Source organism: Mercurialis annua, linkage group LG7, assembly GCF_937616625.2.
Source record: "Mercurialis annua linkage group LG7, ddMerAnnu1.2, whole genome shotgun sequence".
NCBI classification, from domain to species: domain Eukaryota; kingdom Viridiplantae; phylum Streptophyta; class Magnoliopsida; order Malpighiales; family Euphorbiaceae; genus Mercurialis; species Mercurialis annua.
In genome coordinates this window covers 9,502,710-9,518,960 of record NC_065576.1, presented here as the reverse complement: position 1 = coordinate 9,518,960, position 16,251 = coordinate 9,502,710, and the positions used below count along the sequence as shown (strand labels likewise).

The following is a 16,251-nucleotide window of genomic DNA, read 5'->3' as shown; positions in this document are numbered from 1 at the left end:
TGGATTTTACAGCATAATTAGGGTTCGACTACCATTGTATTAGACTAAAAAAACAATAGATTAGATTTATTTCAGATTAGTTCACCGTTCTTCGATTTGATTACTTTTTGAGCTGGATTTTATTCTTCGATATTATATTGGGATTTTTATGCGATTAAGGTACGATAATTCAGAGAGATCTTTTTCATTGTTTATCTTATCAATTATGAATTCTATATATTGTATTGTTGGTTTATCTTTGATCATGAGTAACTAACCCCATCGTCGGGGATTATTGATTGAATTTATGCTTTATTAATTAATTGGTTTATTGGGTTTTTGTTATAATTGCGTATTAATTACTGTTCTTAATGCTTAGTTTAATTTGATCACTTAAACTATTGGCTTGTGTTTTAATTGTAACTTGAGAGAGTTGAATTGAAATAGACCGTGTAATCAATAACACAGGAGTTAACAACACGAGAGTGAATTAGCGAATGTGTGTTCTTTAGGTTTGCTTAACAAACATCAATCAAGTAATTATTTAGGTTAATTATAACACGAGAGTGAGTAGTTGCCTATTAATTGTTTAATCGACTGTTTTTGCCTGTAGCGGCTTGAGAGAGAGCTATAGGTGCCTTAGATCAGCCTGAACCGCAATTTAATAACGAAATCCATAAACCATGAGATTAATGGCATAAAGTAGATTAATAATCCCTGATCTTTCTCATTATTGTTTAAATCTTATTTAATTTACATACTTCAATCCAAATTATCCTTTTAACTATCCGAATCGAGTCTCCTAATTGGTTGTCTTTAGTAGCTTTCCTTGTGGGTACGATATCCGGACTTCACAGTCTGTATTACGAGTTGACACTGTACGCTTGCAGTATTTTGCCAACAAGTTTTTGGCGCCGTTGCCGGGGAAAGCTTATCTTTAACAACTAAGTTAGGATAGCTTGGCTTGTTTTAGTTTTCATTTTTCTGTTTTACGCGTGTGGTTTGTTGATTGTGTTGTTTCAGGTACCCTTATCATAGTGTATGCATAATACACGACGCAAAGGACTACCGCTAGAACCGTTTCAGCAAGACCTCACTACCTTTGAGCGCAGTGTCAGAAAATCAACACACTCAACTCAAAGGAACCTTAATATGGCTAACGATGATGATGTTCCTCCTGGATTCAACAATGTGGGTGATAACAGAGTGATCCCGCAGGATCCAAATCAGCAGAATGCACAAGGCCAGAACAATGATGGGCAGAGAGCGCCAACTTTGATGGAATTCTTTCAGCCAAATGTGGGCAACACTACTCATGGCTACTTTGCTCATCCTGTGCGAACGCCTCACTATGAAATCAAGACGAGTTTCATTCAACTCTTAGAGGCTCGTTGTCAGTTCTATGGTCTGCCTACTGAAGACCCAAATGCACATCTTGCAAACTTCCTAGAGGTGTGTAGTACATTCAAGCTCAGTAACATGACTGAAGATGAAGTATTGTTGCGCTTATTCTCATTTTCTCTGAGGGATAGAGCAAAACAATGGATTCATGCATTACCTAGAGAGGGGATCGATACTTGGCCAGATTTGGCAAAAGCTTTCATGAGCAAATATTTCTCCATGGCCAAGACTGCAAAGCTGACAAGGGATATTATGCTCTATCAGCAAAACGATGGAGAATCGATTCATGAAGCGTGGGAGCGATACAAGGAGATGCAGAGGAAAGTTCCCCATCATCACATCACCAGGGAAAATCTGATCCAGAACTTCTACAATGGGTCCACTGAGTTGGGGAGAAGCGCTATAGATGTAGCTGCAGGCGGGTCACTGATGAGGAAGACAACTGATGAAGCATTCGCTTTATTAGATGAGATGGCCATGAATGGGTGTACTTGGCCGAATGAAAGGGCAAGAGTACCTGCGCAGAAAGGACTAATGGCAATCACTGCTGATCCGGCTGTGGAGAATCTGAAAGCAAAGAATGCTGCACTGCAAGCTCAGGTTGACATTCTTATGAGGCAGGCTGCAGGGATGACTATGGGGAATGTTGCTGCAGTTCAGAGTAGCTGTGAAGTATGTGGCGATCCTACCCATGTGGCAAATGACTGCTATGTGATGGGACAGGGCTCCAATGAGCAGGTCAATTTTGTGGGAGGACAGAGGCAGGGCAATGATCCTTATGCTGCTACTTACAATCCAGGATGGAGGAATCACCCAAATTTCTCATGGAAGGATAATGGGGGTAATGCCAACAATCAGGCGGGTCCAACTTTTCAAGGAGGACAAAGGCCACAACAGAATCAAGGCAACTTCCAGAATCAAGGGAACTTCCAGAATCAGGGGAATTTCCAACATCAAAATAATAGGCCACAGCATCCACCTGGCTTTCAGCAGGGAGAGTCGCTCCACAGCAAGATTGATAAGATGATGGAGATGATGATGAAGAAGGATGCAGAGACGCAGCAAACGTTCAAGAATCATGCTGCTACTATTCATAACCTTGAGGTGCAGAACCAGCAGATGGCTAAGGCACTGCAGAACCGAAATCAAGGGGGTTTACCATCCACTACTGAGGAAAACCCCAGAGAGCATCTCAAGGCTATTGAATTGAGGAGTGGGAAGGCATTGGATGATCCATATGCAGTGAGTGCTACAGCAGAGGCGGAAAAGGAACAGGGTGAGGGTGGTGAGCCTGAAAAGGTAGTCACTAAGCCACCTCCACCACCTCCTTTTGTGCCAAAGGTGCCATTCCCACATAGAGTGAAGAAGCCAAAAGACACTTGGAAGTTTCATCAGTTCTTAGAAACTTTCAAGAAGCTACAAATCAACATCAGCTTGGCAGACGCACTGAGAGAGATGCCACACTACGCCAAGTTCCTGAAAGACATCATCACCAACAAGCGTAGTTGGGAAGCAGAGGGCACGGTACCTATGACGGAGAACTGCAGCTCAATCATACTGAGCAATCTACCGACGAAGCTCAAGGACCCAGGGAGTTTTACTATTCCTTGTACTATTGGTCATATGCAGTCTGTCAATTGTTTGTGTGATTTAGGCGCCAGTATTAATTTGATGCCCTTATCCCTGTTTCGTAGTATGTTTGGTGATCAGCAGGTACAGGCTACACCGATGATGCTACAGTTGGCGGATCACTCTCTGAAGAAGCCACATGGGATTGTGGAGGATGTCTTAGTTAAGGTCAACAAATTCATATTCCCTGTGGATTTTGTTGTCCTTGACTATGCAGCTGACAAGGAGTGCCCGATGATTTTGGGGCGACCATTCATGAACACAGGCAGAGCTCTTATCGATGTTCATGATGGCAAGCTGACTTTGAGGATTGGGGATGAAAGCGTCGAGTTTGACATGAAGAGAATCACACGCCATCCAAATCCTGAAGATGAGTGTATGCGGGTAGACTTGATAGATGAGCTAGTGCGAGAGCAACTAGAAGTAGACGGATCCAACATGAATGCTGATCTGGATCAAGAGAAAGATTGTGTATACAGTCTTGATGTTGTGCCAGAAGAGGAAGCATGGATTGAGGAGCCAGTCACCGAACCGTTGATGAAGAGCAAGCACATCACTCCTCCTTCATCAGAAAGGCCACCTAAGGTGGAGCTCAAGACTCTACCTGCACATCTTCGGTATGCTTTCTTGGGAGCTGACAGCACGTTACCTATCATTATCAGCAATAAGCTTACCAAGAAGCACGAGCAGAGGGTCATCGATGTAGTCAAGGGACGTATCTTGGCTATAGGGTGGCAGATATCCGATATCAGAGGGATCAGCCCATCAGTAGTGATGCATCGGATTCATCTCGAGGATGAGTCTAAGGCATCTGCACAGAGACAAAGACGGCTGAATCCTAACATGAAGGAAGTAGTTCACAAGGAGATTGTGAAGCTACTGGACGCGGGCATCATCTATCCTATTTCAGACAGTGCATGGGTGAGCCCGATTCAGTGTGTGCCTAAGAAAGGCGGTATGACAGTCGTAGAGAACGACAAGGGTGAGCAGATCTCTACTCGCACGGTTACTGGGTGGCGGGTATGCATAGACTACAGGAAGCTGAACGCAGAGACAAGGAAGGATCACTTCCCACTTCCTTTTATTGATCAGATGCTAGAGCGGGTGGCAGGACATGCATTCTACTGTTTTCTTGATGGTTACTCTGGGTACAACCAGATTATTATTTTTCCAGAGGACCAAGAGAAGACTACATTCACCTGCCCATATGGCACTTTTGCTTATCGCCGTATGCCGTTTGGTCTCTGCAATGCACCTGCAACGTTTCAGAGGTGCATGACTTCGATCTTCAATGATATGATTGAAGACATTATGGAGGTGTTCATGGATGACTTTTCAGTTTTCGGTGATTCCTTCGAGCGGTGTCTTCATAACTTAGACCGAGTCCTGCAGAGATGTGAGGAGACTAATCTGGTTCTTAACTGGGAGAAATGCCACTTCATGGTGGAAGAGGGCATTGTTTTGGGGCATAAGGTCTCGAAAGAGGGTATAGAGGTTGACCGAGCAAAGACTGAGGTGATCGAGAAGCTGCCACCTCCACTCACAGTGAAGGGAGTCCGTGCCTTCCTAGGCCATGCAGGGTTTTATCGACGCTTCATAAAAGACTTTTCCTCTATAGCGCGTCCTTTGACCAACTTACTGGTCAAGGATGTGCCTTTTGTGTTTACTGATGCCTGTTTAGTTTCTTTTCTCAGGTTAAAGGAAGCACTTGTCACTGCCCCAGTCATCTCCAGTCCAGATTGGGATCTGCCATTCGAGCTTATGTGTGATGCGAGTGACCAGGCTTTAGGGTGCGTTCTGGGGCAAAGGAAGGAGAAGAAGCTGCACGTGATCTACTATGCAAGTCGTACCTTGGCAGGAGCCCAGCTGAATTACACCACTACAGAGAAAGAGATGTTGGCTGTAGTATTTGCACTGGATAAATTTAGGCCGTATCTGCTTGGCTCAAAGATTATCATATACACAGACCATGCTGCACTTCGATATCTTTTTGCCAAGCAAGATGCCAAGCCTAGGTTGATTCGATGGGTGTTGCTCCTGCAAGAGTTTGACTTGGAGATTAGAGACAAGCGAGGCACAGAGAATGTGGTAGCTGACCACTTGTCGAGGCTAGAGGTTCCTGAGCCAGTGATAGCAGGCGAGGTCATCAATGAGCGGTTTCCTGATGAGGCTCTTATGCTCATTAAGGAAACGATGAATCCATGGTATGCTGACTTCGCCAATTACCTCTCTGCCAACATCATGCCATCTGACTTGAGCAGTCATCAGCGCAAGAAATTCATGTCGGATGTCCGGCGTTATCTATGGGATGAGCCATACTTGTTCAAGGTTTGTGCAGATGGTATGATAAGGAGATGTGTTGCAGAGGAGGAGATGTTGCCTATTATGACCCAGTGTCATTCTTCAGATTATGCGGGTCACTACGGTTCAGCCAGGACGGCAGCACGTGTGTTAGAGAGTGGTTTCTTCTGGCCTACACTATTCAGTGATGTCAGAGATTTTGTGCAGCATTGTGATAGGTGCCAGCGGACGGGCAATATTTCGAGACGGGATGAGATGCCTCTTTCTTCTATTCAAGAGGTTGAGATTTTTGACGTCTGGGGCATTGATTTCATGGGACCGTTCCCTATGTCATACGGGAACCAGTACATCTTGGTTTGTGTCGACTATGTGTCGAAGTGGGTGGAAGCTGCTGCTTTGCCTACTAATGATGGAAAGGTAGTACTGAAGTTCCTGAAGAAGCTCATCAATAGATTTGGGGTGCCACGTGCTATCATCAGTGATGGAGGTTCACATTTCTGCAACAGACAGTTTGATGCACTGATGAAGAAGTACAACGTCTACCATAGAGTGGCGACTCCTTATCATCCACAGACTAGTGGACAGGTTGAGGTGTCGAATAGAGAGCTGAAGCGCATCCTTGAGAAGACCGTGAATAGCACGCGCAAAGATTGGTCTCTGAAGCTGGATGATGCGCTATGGGCATATCGAACGGCATTCAAAACGCCAATTGGTATGTCCCCCTACAGATTGGTCTATGGGAAGGCGTGTCACTTGCCTGTAGAGTTGGAGCATCGAGCTTACTGGGCTCTTAAAGAGCTGAATTTTGATCCGAGAATGTCTAAGGAGAAGCGTCTTTTGCAGCTGAATGAGCTTGATGAGTTCCGGCTGACGGCATATGAGAATGCTAAGCTCTATAAAGAAAAGACCAAGAAATGGCATGATGCTCATATTGTACCTAAAAAGTTTACAGCAGGCAGTTATGTGCTACTGTATAACTCTCGCTTGCGTCTTTTCCCTGGAAAGCTGAAATCAAGATGGAGTGGACCATTCCAAGTGCAACATGTTGCTGATCATGGTGCCATTGAGCTGAAAAACGCTAATGGTGAGACCTTCAAAGTTAATGGACAAAGGTGCAAGCCGTACCTAGGACCGCTGACTGACGAAGGAAGGGAGTGCTTCACTCTCACTACTCCAAACTGATCCAGGTGATTCACGGTCAACGCTAGTGACCTTAAACAAGTATATTTGGAAGCAATTCCATACTCTATCTTTATTTTTGCTTTTTAGTTTATTTTGTTGATTTTACCTTAATTCGTGGTTTTATGTTATTTTTATTAGTTTTTGCATTGTTTTATTTTCATTTTATTAGTTCAGATTGATTCCGGGGTGTTCGTGATTTTTGATGTGCAGGTTCGAGTCTTTCGCGTGCAAAATATTTCGTTTTTCGGCAGCTGCAGCAGGAGGGCGCGTTGTAAGGCGCTCTAGAAGCAACGCGCCTCGCAACGCGCCCCTGTGTAAGATGGAGAAGGGCGCGATGGCTTCAACGCGCCTTGCAACGCGCAAGCCATCGCGCCTCAACTGACCACCCAGCTGAAATAAAGAGCGAGGCGCGATGGGTCCAACGCGCCTCGCATCGCGCTACCCATCGCGCCTCCTTTAAAAAAATGGCCTTTGATACAACGAATCTGGACAGTTTTTTTGGGGCAAATTCATCAATTTTCTCTTTAAATACCCAAACCGATTTAGAAGCCATTCCATCAGAATTGTATTTTACGAAATTCCTACCCATATTCATCACTTTTCTCTCAACTTCTACACATTCCCCTCTCCCACATTCATCAACTTTCACCATGCCAAAGACCAAAAACCCTAATTATCCCCTGAATTATGCCTCTAGTGATCAAGAATCAGAAGACGACAGCCCCCCACACGCTCCACTTGTGCATTTACCTCAGGGGCAGACACATGCAGCTTCGTCTAGTCAGCCACAGCTGGCAAACTTGGCAAATCAGTTTCATGCTCCGTTTATTGTGTATACAGAAGCGGAGGGCGCTCGGTTTCGAAAGTTGGTGGATCGTGGTTGCACAAAAGCTAAAATTATTTGTCGTGCAACATTAGCAACGTTAGGAATAGAGGCAGAGGTTCTCAGTTACCTGGATACTTGGGGTCTGCAGGGGCTAGCAGACAGCCCACATGATGCGTATGAGGAGATAACTTTTGAGTTTCTGACAACTCTAAAGAAGCTGAACAAGGGAGATTCGCTGAAGTGCAGGCTGCGGGGTAAGGAATATGTTATCACTCAAGAGTTGTTGCGAACAGTTTTTCGGATGCGAGTGGGTGGTTGTTGCTCAGCGCCAACGAGTTTTGATTACGCTGGGTTTTGGTTAGAGATCACAGGGACTGACAATTATCAGGCGAGCAATGCTAAGAGTAACCTGATCAGAGATGGACCACTTCAGATTGTGTATAAGTGGTATGCTGAGAGTGTGTGCGGCAAGAAGGAATCGAACAAAGTATCGAAAGATGAGTTGTTTGCATTGGCTGCCTTGTTACGTCCGAATGAGTTGAGGCTGAATATGCCAGTTCGCATCTTGTCCATGTTGTCAGAGATGGCGAAACCACCGGGAGAGTACAAGCGCGTGGTAGGTATGGGAAACATCATCTACGCATTGGCCAAACATTTCAAAGCATTTACGCAGGCTGAAGTGCGTAGGATGACACCAGTACCAGCTGAGGCGATGGACTTGAAGTTTCTCACGGCAGCAAAGTTAGTGAAGGCTTCAGCAATTCTACCTTGGTATGAGAGAGCTCCTTTTATTAGGCGGGGGATGGGTCAAAACCCCGTGATTGAGGAAGAGGAGCCAGCAGCTGCAGAGCAGCAGGATGACTTACCAGCGCAGGGTCTGAATCAGCAGCCGGAGTTACCTGTAAGTCGGATTATGGAGCGACGATTGACAGCGATGGAGCAACGCCAGCAGCGCCATATTGCAGCTATGGAGAGGCGACAGCAGCGGATGTGGGCATCTCAGCAGATTCATGAGCGCTACTTGAGGGATTACCTGCGAGCTTCACATCCGGAGGGTGATTATCCATCACCAGTCCACGAGCCATCACCACCTCCGGAGGACATCTAGAGTTTTTCTCTTTTTCTCCCTTTTTCACTTTTTGAGCTTTATTTTATATTTATCTTTATTTTAGTGCATTGGGGACAATGCATGATTTTGTGTGAGGGTGGGGAGAGCATTCTGTTATTATGTTTTTCTTGTGCTGTGTCTTGTTTTATGTTTTGTCTTTATTTTAGGTGTGTCTTTATGTTTATGTCTGTAGTAGTCTATGGTTGTGAACCTTATTATCTACTCATGTCTGATGTTTGTTTAGTCCTAAATAGCCTAATGATAATGGTAATGTCATGCTTTCAGAATTATTAGCATTCTTCTTTCCCCTAAGTGATGACTGATTTAAATGTGATTTTAATTGTTGACAATAATTAGAGAATGTAGTTAAGCGTTTCTTCCTTGATTTTGATGACATGGGTCAATGCGACTAGGGTGAAAATTCGAGTTTAATGAAATGCTTGTAATTTGATAATTGTTGTGAAATTTGGCATGTGAATTAGGATTGAGCAACGGTGCAAATTGTTGAAAACTTGAGTAAATAATGGCAATGTTTGATATAGTGAATTACATGGTGAACACACGACTAATTTTGTGAGATTTTGAGCCTATGGGAGCATATATTTTTTATTATGCTTATATTTCTTGTTGTGTGGTTTGAAGCATGTCTATATTCTCTAGAACTTGCCTGTTTTCCGTTGTCATATTGCACAGTTGAGTTGAAAAACATGAAGATGATAAATGGCATTTAGGATTCACCTTTTCTTTAGACCACTTAAATAGCCTACCCTTTTATCTTTAGTTTACCCAAGTTGAGCCTTAGCCTTATTTTTGTTTATTTACACACTTTACACACATTTTATCTTTTCTCATCTTTCCACTTTCTACCTTGATTGATTTGGCAAATTGACTGACATTGCAGGAAACTAGTGTGAGGAGGTAGTAACATCCTAGCTCGTGATTTTTTTTTGTTTTGTTTGATGATCTCTTGATTTTTGTGATTATTAGTGTCTCTTGGAGTTCAAAAAAAAAAAAAAAAAAAATATATACGGGAAGCAAAAGCGTTGAAAGAAAAAAAAAATGTACAAAAAGAAAAAAAAAAAAATCAGAATATTGAGTTTAAAAGAAAAAAAGGACATGTTGAAAAAAAAAAAAAATTGAAAAAATTGAGAATTCGAGGAAATAAAAGAGGAGAATGAGAGATTGTATATTTAGAGAGCTAATGTGATTAATTTTCTGGTTTCCTTTGATCTATGTTGGTTTGTTAAGTCATGTTTACCCTTTCTTTTACCTTGTACCATACCCTCGCCTAAACCCCATTACAACCCGAACAAAGTCCATTTTGATTTGTGTTTTTGACTCGACTGAGTAGTGGAATGATGGATTGCAGGCAAGCTTATGGTAGGATTAGAATGTTTCAATTTTGAGTGCTAATTTTTGAACCCTTAAACACATGAGTGTTAGAGTGTACCTTGTGAGTTATTTTGCCATGTGATTTTACGATTCAAGCATTGTTGTTTTTGCTCATAGGACTAAAACGGTTGTTACCTTTGTTTTTGGTGAGTTTGCATGCTTTGTTGAACAATACGTATTAGGTTCGAGTATGAGTGAACTTGTTTGAGTATTCTTGGTGGCATTGATTCATGTCGTAATTTTAAGTAAGTTGGCTTGGTTTATATTCTCTTTGTGTTGTCGGTTTTAAAAGCACGATTTAATTGATTCATCACTATATGGGTTTGAAAAATGTTAATTTCTTGTTGATTATTGACATTCTATTTGATTTGGGCTATAGCATGATTCGTTTCTTGCTTGAGGACAAGCAAAGGTTAAGTGTGAGGATGTTTGATAGGAGTAGAATTACTCCTATATTACCGTTGTTTTACGAGTTATTTACGTGTGTTTAGTGAGCATTTTTATGCATATTGGGTCTCATTTCTTGTTCGAGCGTTTCAGGTACTACCACGTAGATTTCACGGAGTTTTGGACATAATTGGAGCCAACGGTGAAATTTAAGCGATACTGAGTCAGAGCATGAAGTAGGGCGCGATGGAGGGTGCTAACGCGCCTCGCAACGCGCTTGAAGTATAAATCTTGGTCATGAGGAGCGATGAAAGAAGTAAGGCGCGATGGAGGGTTCTGCCGTGCCTCGCATCGCGCCTGAAGGGAAGTGATATTTGAAGCAAGGCGCGATGGGAACCAACGCGCCTCGCAACGCGCTTCCCATCGCGCCTAGCTGCTGAACTGGTTGAAATACCGTTTCTGTCCTCGTTATTTCGTTCCGCTGTCAAAGTTATGAAGGGGCAACTTTGGGACTTCACCAAAATACGAGTTTAAGGCTGACAGCGGGTATATATAGTGGATTTTACAGCATAATTAGGGTTCGACTACCATTGTATTAGACTAAAAAAACAATAGATTAGATTTATTTCAGATTAGTTCACCGTTCTTCGATTTGATTACTTTTTGAGCTGGATTTTATTCTTCGATATTATATTGGGATTTTTATGCGATTAAGGTACGATAATTCAGAGAGATCTTTTTCATTGTTTATCTTATCAATTATGAATTCTATATATTGTATTGTTGGTTTATCTTTGATCATGAGTAACTAACCCCATCGTCGGGGATTATTGATTGAATTTATGCTTTATTAATTAATTGGTTTATTGGGTTTTTGTTATAATTGCGTATTAATTACTGTTCTTAATGCTTAGTTTAATTTGATCACTTAAACTATTGGCTTGTGTTTTAATTGTAACTTGAGAGAGTTGAATTGAAATAGACCGTGTAATCAATAACACAGGAGTTAACAACACGAGAGTGAATTAGCGAATGTGTGTTCTTTAGGTTTGCTTAACAAACATCAATCAAGTAATTATTTAGGTTAATTATAACACGAGAGTGAGTAGTTGCCTATTAATTGTTTAATCGACTGTTTTTGCCTGTAGCGGCTTGAGAGAGAGCTATAGGTGCCTTAGATCAGCCTGAACCGCAATTTAATAACGAAATCCATAAACCATGAGATTAATGGCATAAAGTAGATTAATAATCCCTGATCTTTCTCATTATTGTTTAAATCTTATTTAATTTACATACTTCAATCCAAATTATCCTTTTAACTATCCGAATCGAGTCTCCTAATTGGTTGTCTTTAGTAGCTTTCCTTGTGGGTACGATATCCGGACTTCACAGTCTGTATTACGAGTTGACACTGTACGCTTGCAGTATTTTGCCAACAATATGTTAGGATTTATGCTTTAATTTCTTGGTAAAATCAGCACCAGGTTTAGTTAGGGTTTATGTTTTGATTGTTTTGTATATATGTTAGGATTTATGCCTTATTCTCCGACGACGGTGATGCATCTGTCAGGTAAGTTACAAACTCATGGATATTAGCTTCCATTGAAACCTTTATGATTTCTTCTTCAGAAGCTTCGTCGTTACCGTATGTATTGTTGTCTCTGATTGAACAGCTGAATAGTAGTGGCTCTTGTTGAACTAGTCCTATCTGTGTCCTTAATACTCTCAAATTGTATTCTTTAATGTTCTTTCCATCAATTAGGACTCTTCCTTCTCCAGGATCGTAGAATCTTAGTAATAGGGCTAAAACTTAGGATTTTCCTGCTCCGCTTGGACTAACTAGGGCAACCCTTAATCCGGATTCGATTTGTAAACTGAAATCGTTGAGAACAACCACTTCCAGTAGTTACTTTTTCGCACACATGATGATACGAGTGGTGAAAATTTATTAGTTACTATTGTTATTCAGATGAATAATTTACAATTGCATTTCTGAATTAGTTTAACTTTCCTGTTGCATTGTGTGTTTTTCTTTGACTGGATCATCTACCTTTTTTTAAGCGATCCGCGTTTAAAGCCTTCTTCATTTCATGATAAAGGCATATATAAGTATACAACGTTTGTTAATGGAAAATTTCTCTAATGGTCAGTCAAATGGATTATTATAGAATTGACACTTCATTGAAATAACTAGTCATGACTCGTAGTAGTACACAAACAATTTACATTGCTCCTTTTTGTTTCCTTAGCATATTATACGCATGGATGGTTATGGAAAATTATTTCAGCATGAGCTAGAACATAGACAACTTATGGATTATGGAGATGCATCATTTTTCTCTTTCCCTCCAATTATTGCACAACCTCAGTGTAAGTATTTTTAGATCTATTTCTTGACGTCTGTATGGCTCACTTGCTTTTGTAAAACATTACTTGTTTGCTGAATTCATTACCTTCCATTTTCCTGTTCTTCTAGATTTTTATCTTCCTTGGTAAACAAAGCATGTTATAGTTTTCGTCTAGCTAGTAACTATCTTATATCCAATGTTGAGTTTTGTCATTGTAGAAAATATGGAATTCTAAAATACCATTGTATAAAGGTATAATACTTAGTTATGCAAAATTATTAGATGGTCAGTGCCAAGACGGGGCCAAAGAACGATTCAACTTTTCTAGGATGGGTTGTCTATTAGGCCATAAATATATGAATACTAATCAACCATTAAACTGACCTTAATTGATCAAGAATTTGAAAGAGTTCAACATTTTCTATGCTTAGTTTCCATACTACATGCTTTCCTGATGTTGAAAGTATAATGATGGCAGTCGCAAGTATTGTCCCCAATTTCTTATGGGCAAGGTCTTATGCTTAGTGCTGTTCAAAAACCGAAATGAACCATTGAAATAAAACAAAATTAGATGCTTGGCTCAGTGATATGCTAGATACGCTCCGGTTTGGCTTTAAACATATTTCGTTTTGGTTTAATTTGGAAATTTAACATCTTTTATCAATCAATTTCAGGCGGAACCAATTAACCAATCTCAACCTTGGGTGATATGGATAACTATTTTTGTTGCTGGTATTTTCTTCGTTGATCTTTTTTTTTTCTATTGTATAGATACGCACGATAAGCTACTTAAATTGATTTGTCGTCTGTGTTATTGTAGATAAATCAATTACTGCTATTAAATTAGCCACTTACTGATAGTGCTTGAATTCTGGACTGAGATGATAATTAAGGAGTCTCTTATTATATTATCTATTTTTACTCTTTTCTCCATGTTTTTTCTTTCTACTATAATTTAGGATGACTGCTGCAGGTACTCAGGATGAAACAAATACACAAGAACTAGCAAGCTCACTTCCTAGAAATATGGGATCTGGATTCTTTCATATGTTGTGTTGTGTCAATGAATTAAGAAAACTACAATGATTTAAATAATTTCTCTAGACTATAATAACTTAGCATTTTAAATGTTAGGGCAACAATGGATTTATATGCACCATCTCAAATTTTCTATTTATAAGCATCTAGATACTTGTTTACGGTTTTATCTTGCTGAAATGTTGCGTTTATTTAAGGGTTTCATTTTTTACTTTTGATTTGTTTTGCAGAGATACATGCAGCAACACACTGAAGTTGAACTCTTTGCTCTTGGAATTGGTATGTTTCGTTTTTGTTACTCGGTTTCTTTTATTGTTGCTTCAAAGTTACTAGCAATTTTAAATTTGTTGTTACTGTTGGAGCTTTTTTAGTGTTTAGTATTGACACTTATAAATATTGGTAGTATTGGTTGCTTCACTTACTGCTATTGGCCTTTCCCTTTAAACATATTATGGAGGTAGAGTTATCAATACTGGTATTATTGATTGCTTCACTTTAGGTCCTAATAGTTATTCAAGAGTTAGTTTAGCCTGCATAGGATTATACCTACATACTTACTCATCCAGGAATTCCATTAGTGTTTTATGACCATTTTTAAGATTGCGGTAGCTCCATTCACGACCATCTTATTATGTATTATGTTTGCATATTTTGAGTATAATTGTTTATGTGGTTTTTTTGCAGGATTTCAGGTTGATAGTGTGGAATTTGACCGTAGCAGAAAAGACACTCAATTTTTAGTAGTTTAATCGTTATTTTTGATGAATATTTTGATAAACATTTTCTATTTGTGATGTAAGGATATATGTAATATTTTCCGATTTTGAATTTTATGAATATTTTTCGTTTTCTAATTTTGGTGTATATTTTCTGTTATCACATTTTAGTGAATGTTTTCCGTTTCTAAATTTAGCGAATAATTTTAATTTCTGCTTTTAATTTATGTTCCTTAAATAGAAATTGTTTTATTTTCTATATGAACTCTTGTTTAATATTTTAGTCATACCATTGCATCATAGTATATATAAGTGTTGTCTAAAGTACTGTCCAAATCGTTGCCTTATAAATACAAATGTTGCCTAAAGTGCTTATAAATTGTTGCCTAAAGTGGTTTACAAATCGTTGCCTTATAAAAATAAATGTTGCCTAAAATGCATTACAAATCGTTGCCTTATAAAAATAAATGTTGCCTAAAATGCATTACAAAATTGTTATAATAGATGTTTAAAACCGTTGCCTTTGTTATTAATTGCAGCAATTTTATTTCTGTTACAATAGTATAAAAAAACTGTTGCAATAGCTAAAAATACCTATTGCAGCGGCCGCAAATGTAGCCGATTGAAAAGCGTTGCAGTAGACCTAAGGCAACAGTTTTTGTACATACAGCAACACTTGTCTGGTGTTGCTGAAAGTGACTTATGTGGTAGTGAGTAAACTGAGACAAACAGAAGTAAATATGAACTACAAGACTAGTTATTATTTTGTTGATCACAAAATTGAAGTGGCACCTGATTTTAAGCTTAATACAATAGATTGGTGACAATACTAATAAGACCTAATACCTTAAAAAAAGCTCAATCTTGTAACCCATTTTCGATTCTATCCTAACGTTGAAAATTTGTCAATTTTACTCTATTTCGAATTTTATCGTTTCCATTGTACCCTGATCACATATTAAATTGACGTTTTTTTTTTATTTGGAAAAAAATTTAAAAACGTTCTCAATGTATAGCATATATTAATTATATATGCTTAAAATTTATTTAGATTTAGTTAAGTTAATTAAGAATTTAAATTAGTTTTAATTTGATTATGGTTTTTAGTTAGTTTTTAAATATAGACTTATTTGTACTTTTTTGAATGAAAATGAATTTAATTTTATCTTTAGACATGGTTAATTGAATGATTTTAACATTTAAATAAAAAATTGACAAAAATTAAAAAATTAGGGTACAATTGAAACGATAAAATACGAAATAAGATAAAATTGACAAATTTTCAACGTCAGGATAGATTTGAAAAGGAACTATAAAATCTGATTTTTTTTTAAGACATTAGCCTAATAATAAATTCATCTTTTTTAACCAGAATTTGCACCAATTCAAAGTTTAGATAGGTGGTTGGTTCAATTTATCATGTTCGTTTGTGCAATATATATACGTGGATGAAACTTATTGCTTCCTTTAGATAGACCAACTTTTATTTGAATGAGAGTAACAACTTAAGGCAGGATTTTTTTTTTGAAACTACTTAAGGCAGGATTAAAGAACTGTTTATAATAGTTTGATATAAAAGGGAAATGTGTTTTAAATTTATTAAAATCCTCTGTTTCAACTATTATCTTGCCTTATTGTTAGAGTAATTAATCTTTTATTTTTTATTTCTTACATATATCACATGCAAGAAGTATATAAAGTCAACGAAACTTTCACGAGCAACAATGATAAGAATGGGACGACAACAAGATTGTTTGCGGGTTTAGGAGAGCTTACATAGTGGTAGATAGATTTTTTTTTTTTTTTATAATTAGGGGAGGGGAAGCGTTTGTGGGAGAAATTGAACCCACAACCTTAACAGTTTTCTGCTGAGCGCTTATACCATTTGAGGTATAGCTCATTCTGTTGTAGCTTTTTTTATCTTTGTATTCAACAACATTTAGA

The 16,251-nt window shown here is 39.0% G+C and overlaps 1 protein-coding gene, 1 long non-coding RNA gene and 1 other non-coding gene across 3 annotated transcripts; 2 read left to right on the top strand and 1 right to left on the bottom strand.

Moving 5' to 3' along the window:
* Nucleotides 1-1,131: 1,131 nt before the first annotated feature.
* Nucleotides 1,132-6,874, top strand: LOC130014809 (uncharacterized). Its single transcript, XM_056103744.1, has 2 exons — nucleotides 1,132-6,422; nucleotides 6,703-6,874. The coding sequence occupies exons 1-2, from the start codon at nucleotides 1,132-1,134 to the stop codon at nucleotides 6,872-6,874; spliced, it is 5,463 nt and encodes a 1,820-aa protein (XP_055959719.1).
* LOC126658936 (small nucleolar RNA R71) lies at nucleotides 1,615-1,721 on the bottom strand. The gene has a single exon (XR_007634501.1). It is a non-coding gene; the product is annotated as a small nucleolar RNA R71 (small nucleolar RNA).
* Nucleotides 6,875-12,173: 5,299 nt separating the features above from the next.
* LOC130015753 (uncharacterized) lies at nucleotides 12,174-14,385 on the top strand. The gene is made up of 4 exons (XR_008791136.1): nucleotides 12,174-12,575; nucleotides 13,228-13,285; nucleotides 13,822-13,870; nucleotides 14,276-14,385. It is a non-coding gene; the product is annotated as an uncharacterized LOC130015753 (long non-coding RNA).
* The last annotated feature ends 1,866 nt before the right edge of the window (nucleotides 14,386-16,251 follow it).

Bases quoted from the DNA above. Each gene is read 5' to 3' on its own strand.
- LOC130014809 (XM_056103744.1), top strand. From the start codon at position 1,132: ATGGCTAACGATGATGATGTTCCTCCTGGATTCAACAATGTGGGTGAT. The intron at 6,423-6,702 runs GTGCAAGCCGTA...TTTGATGTGCAG, and splicing joins TTCAAAGTTAATGGACAAAG to GTTCGAGTCTTTCGCGTGCA.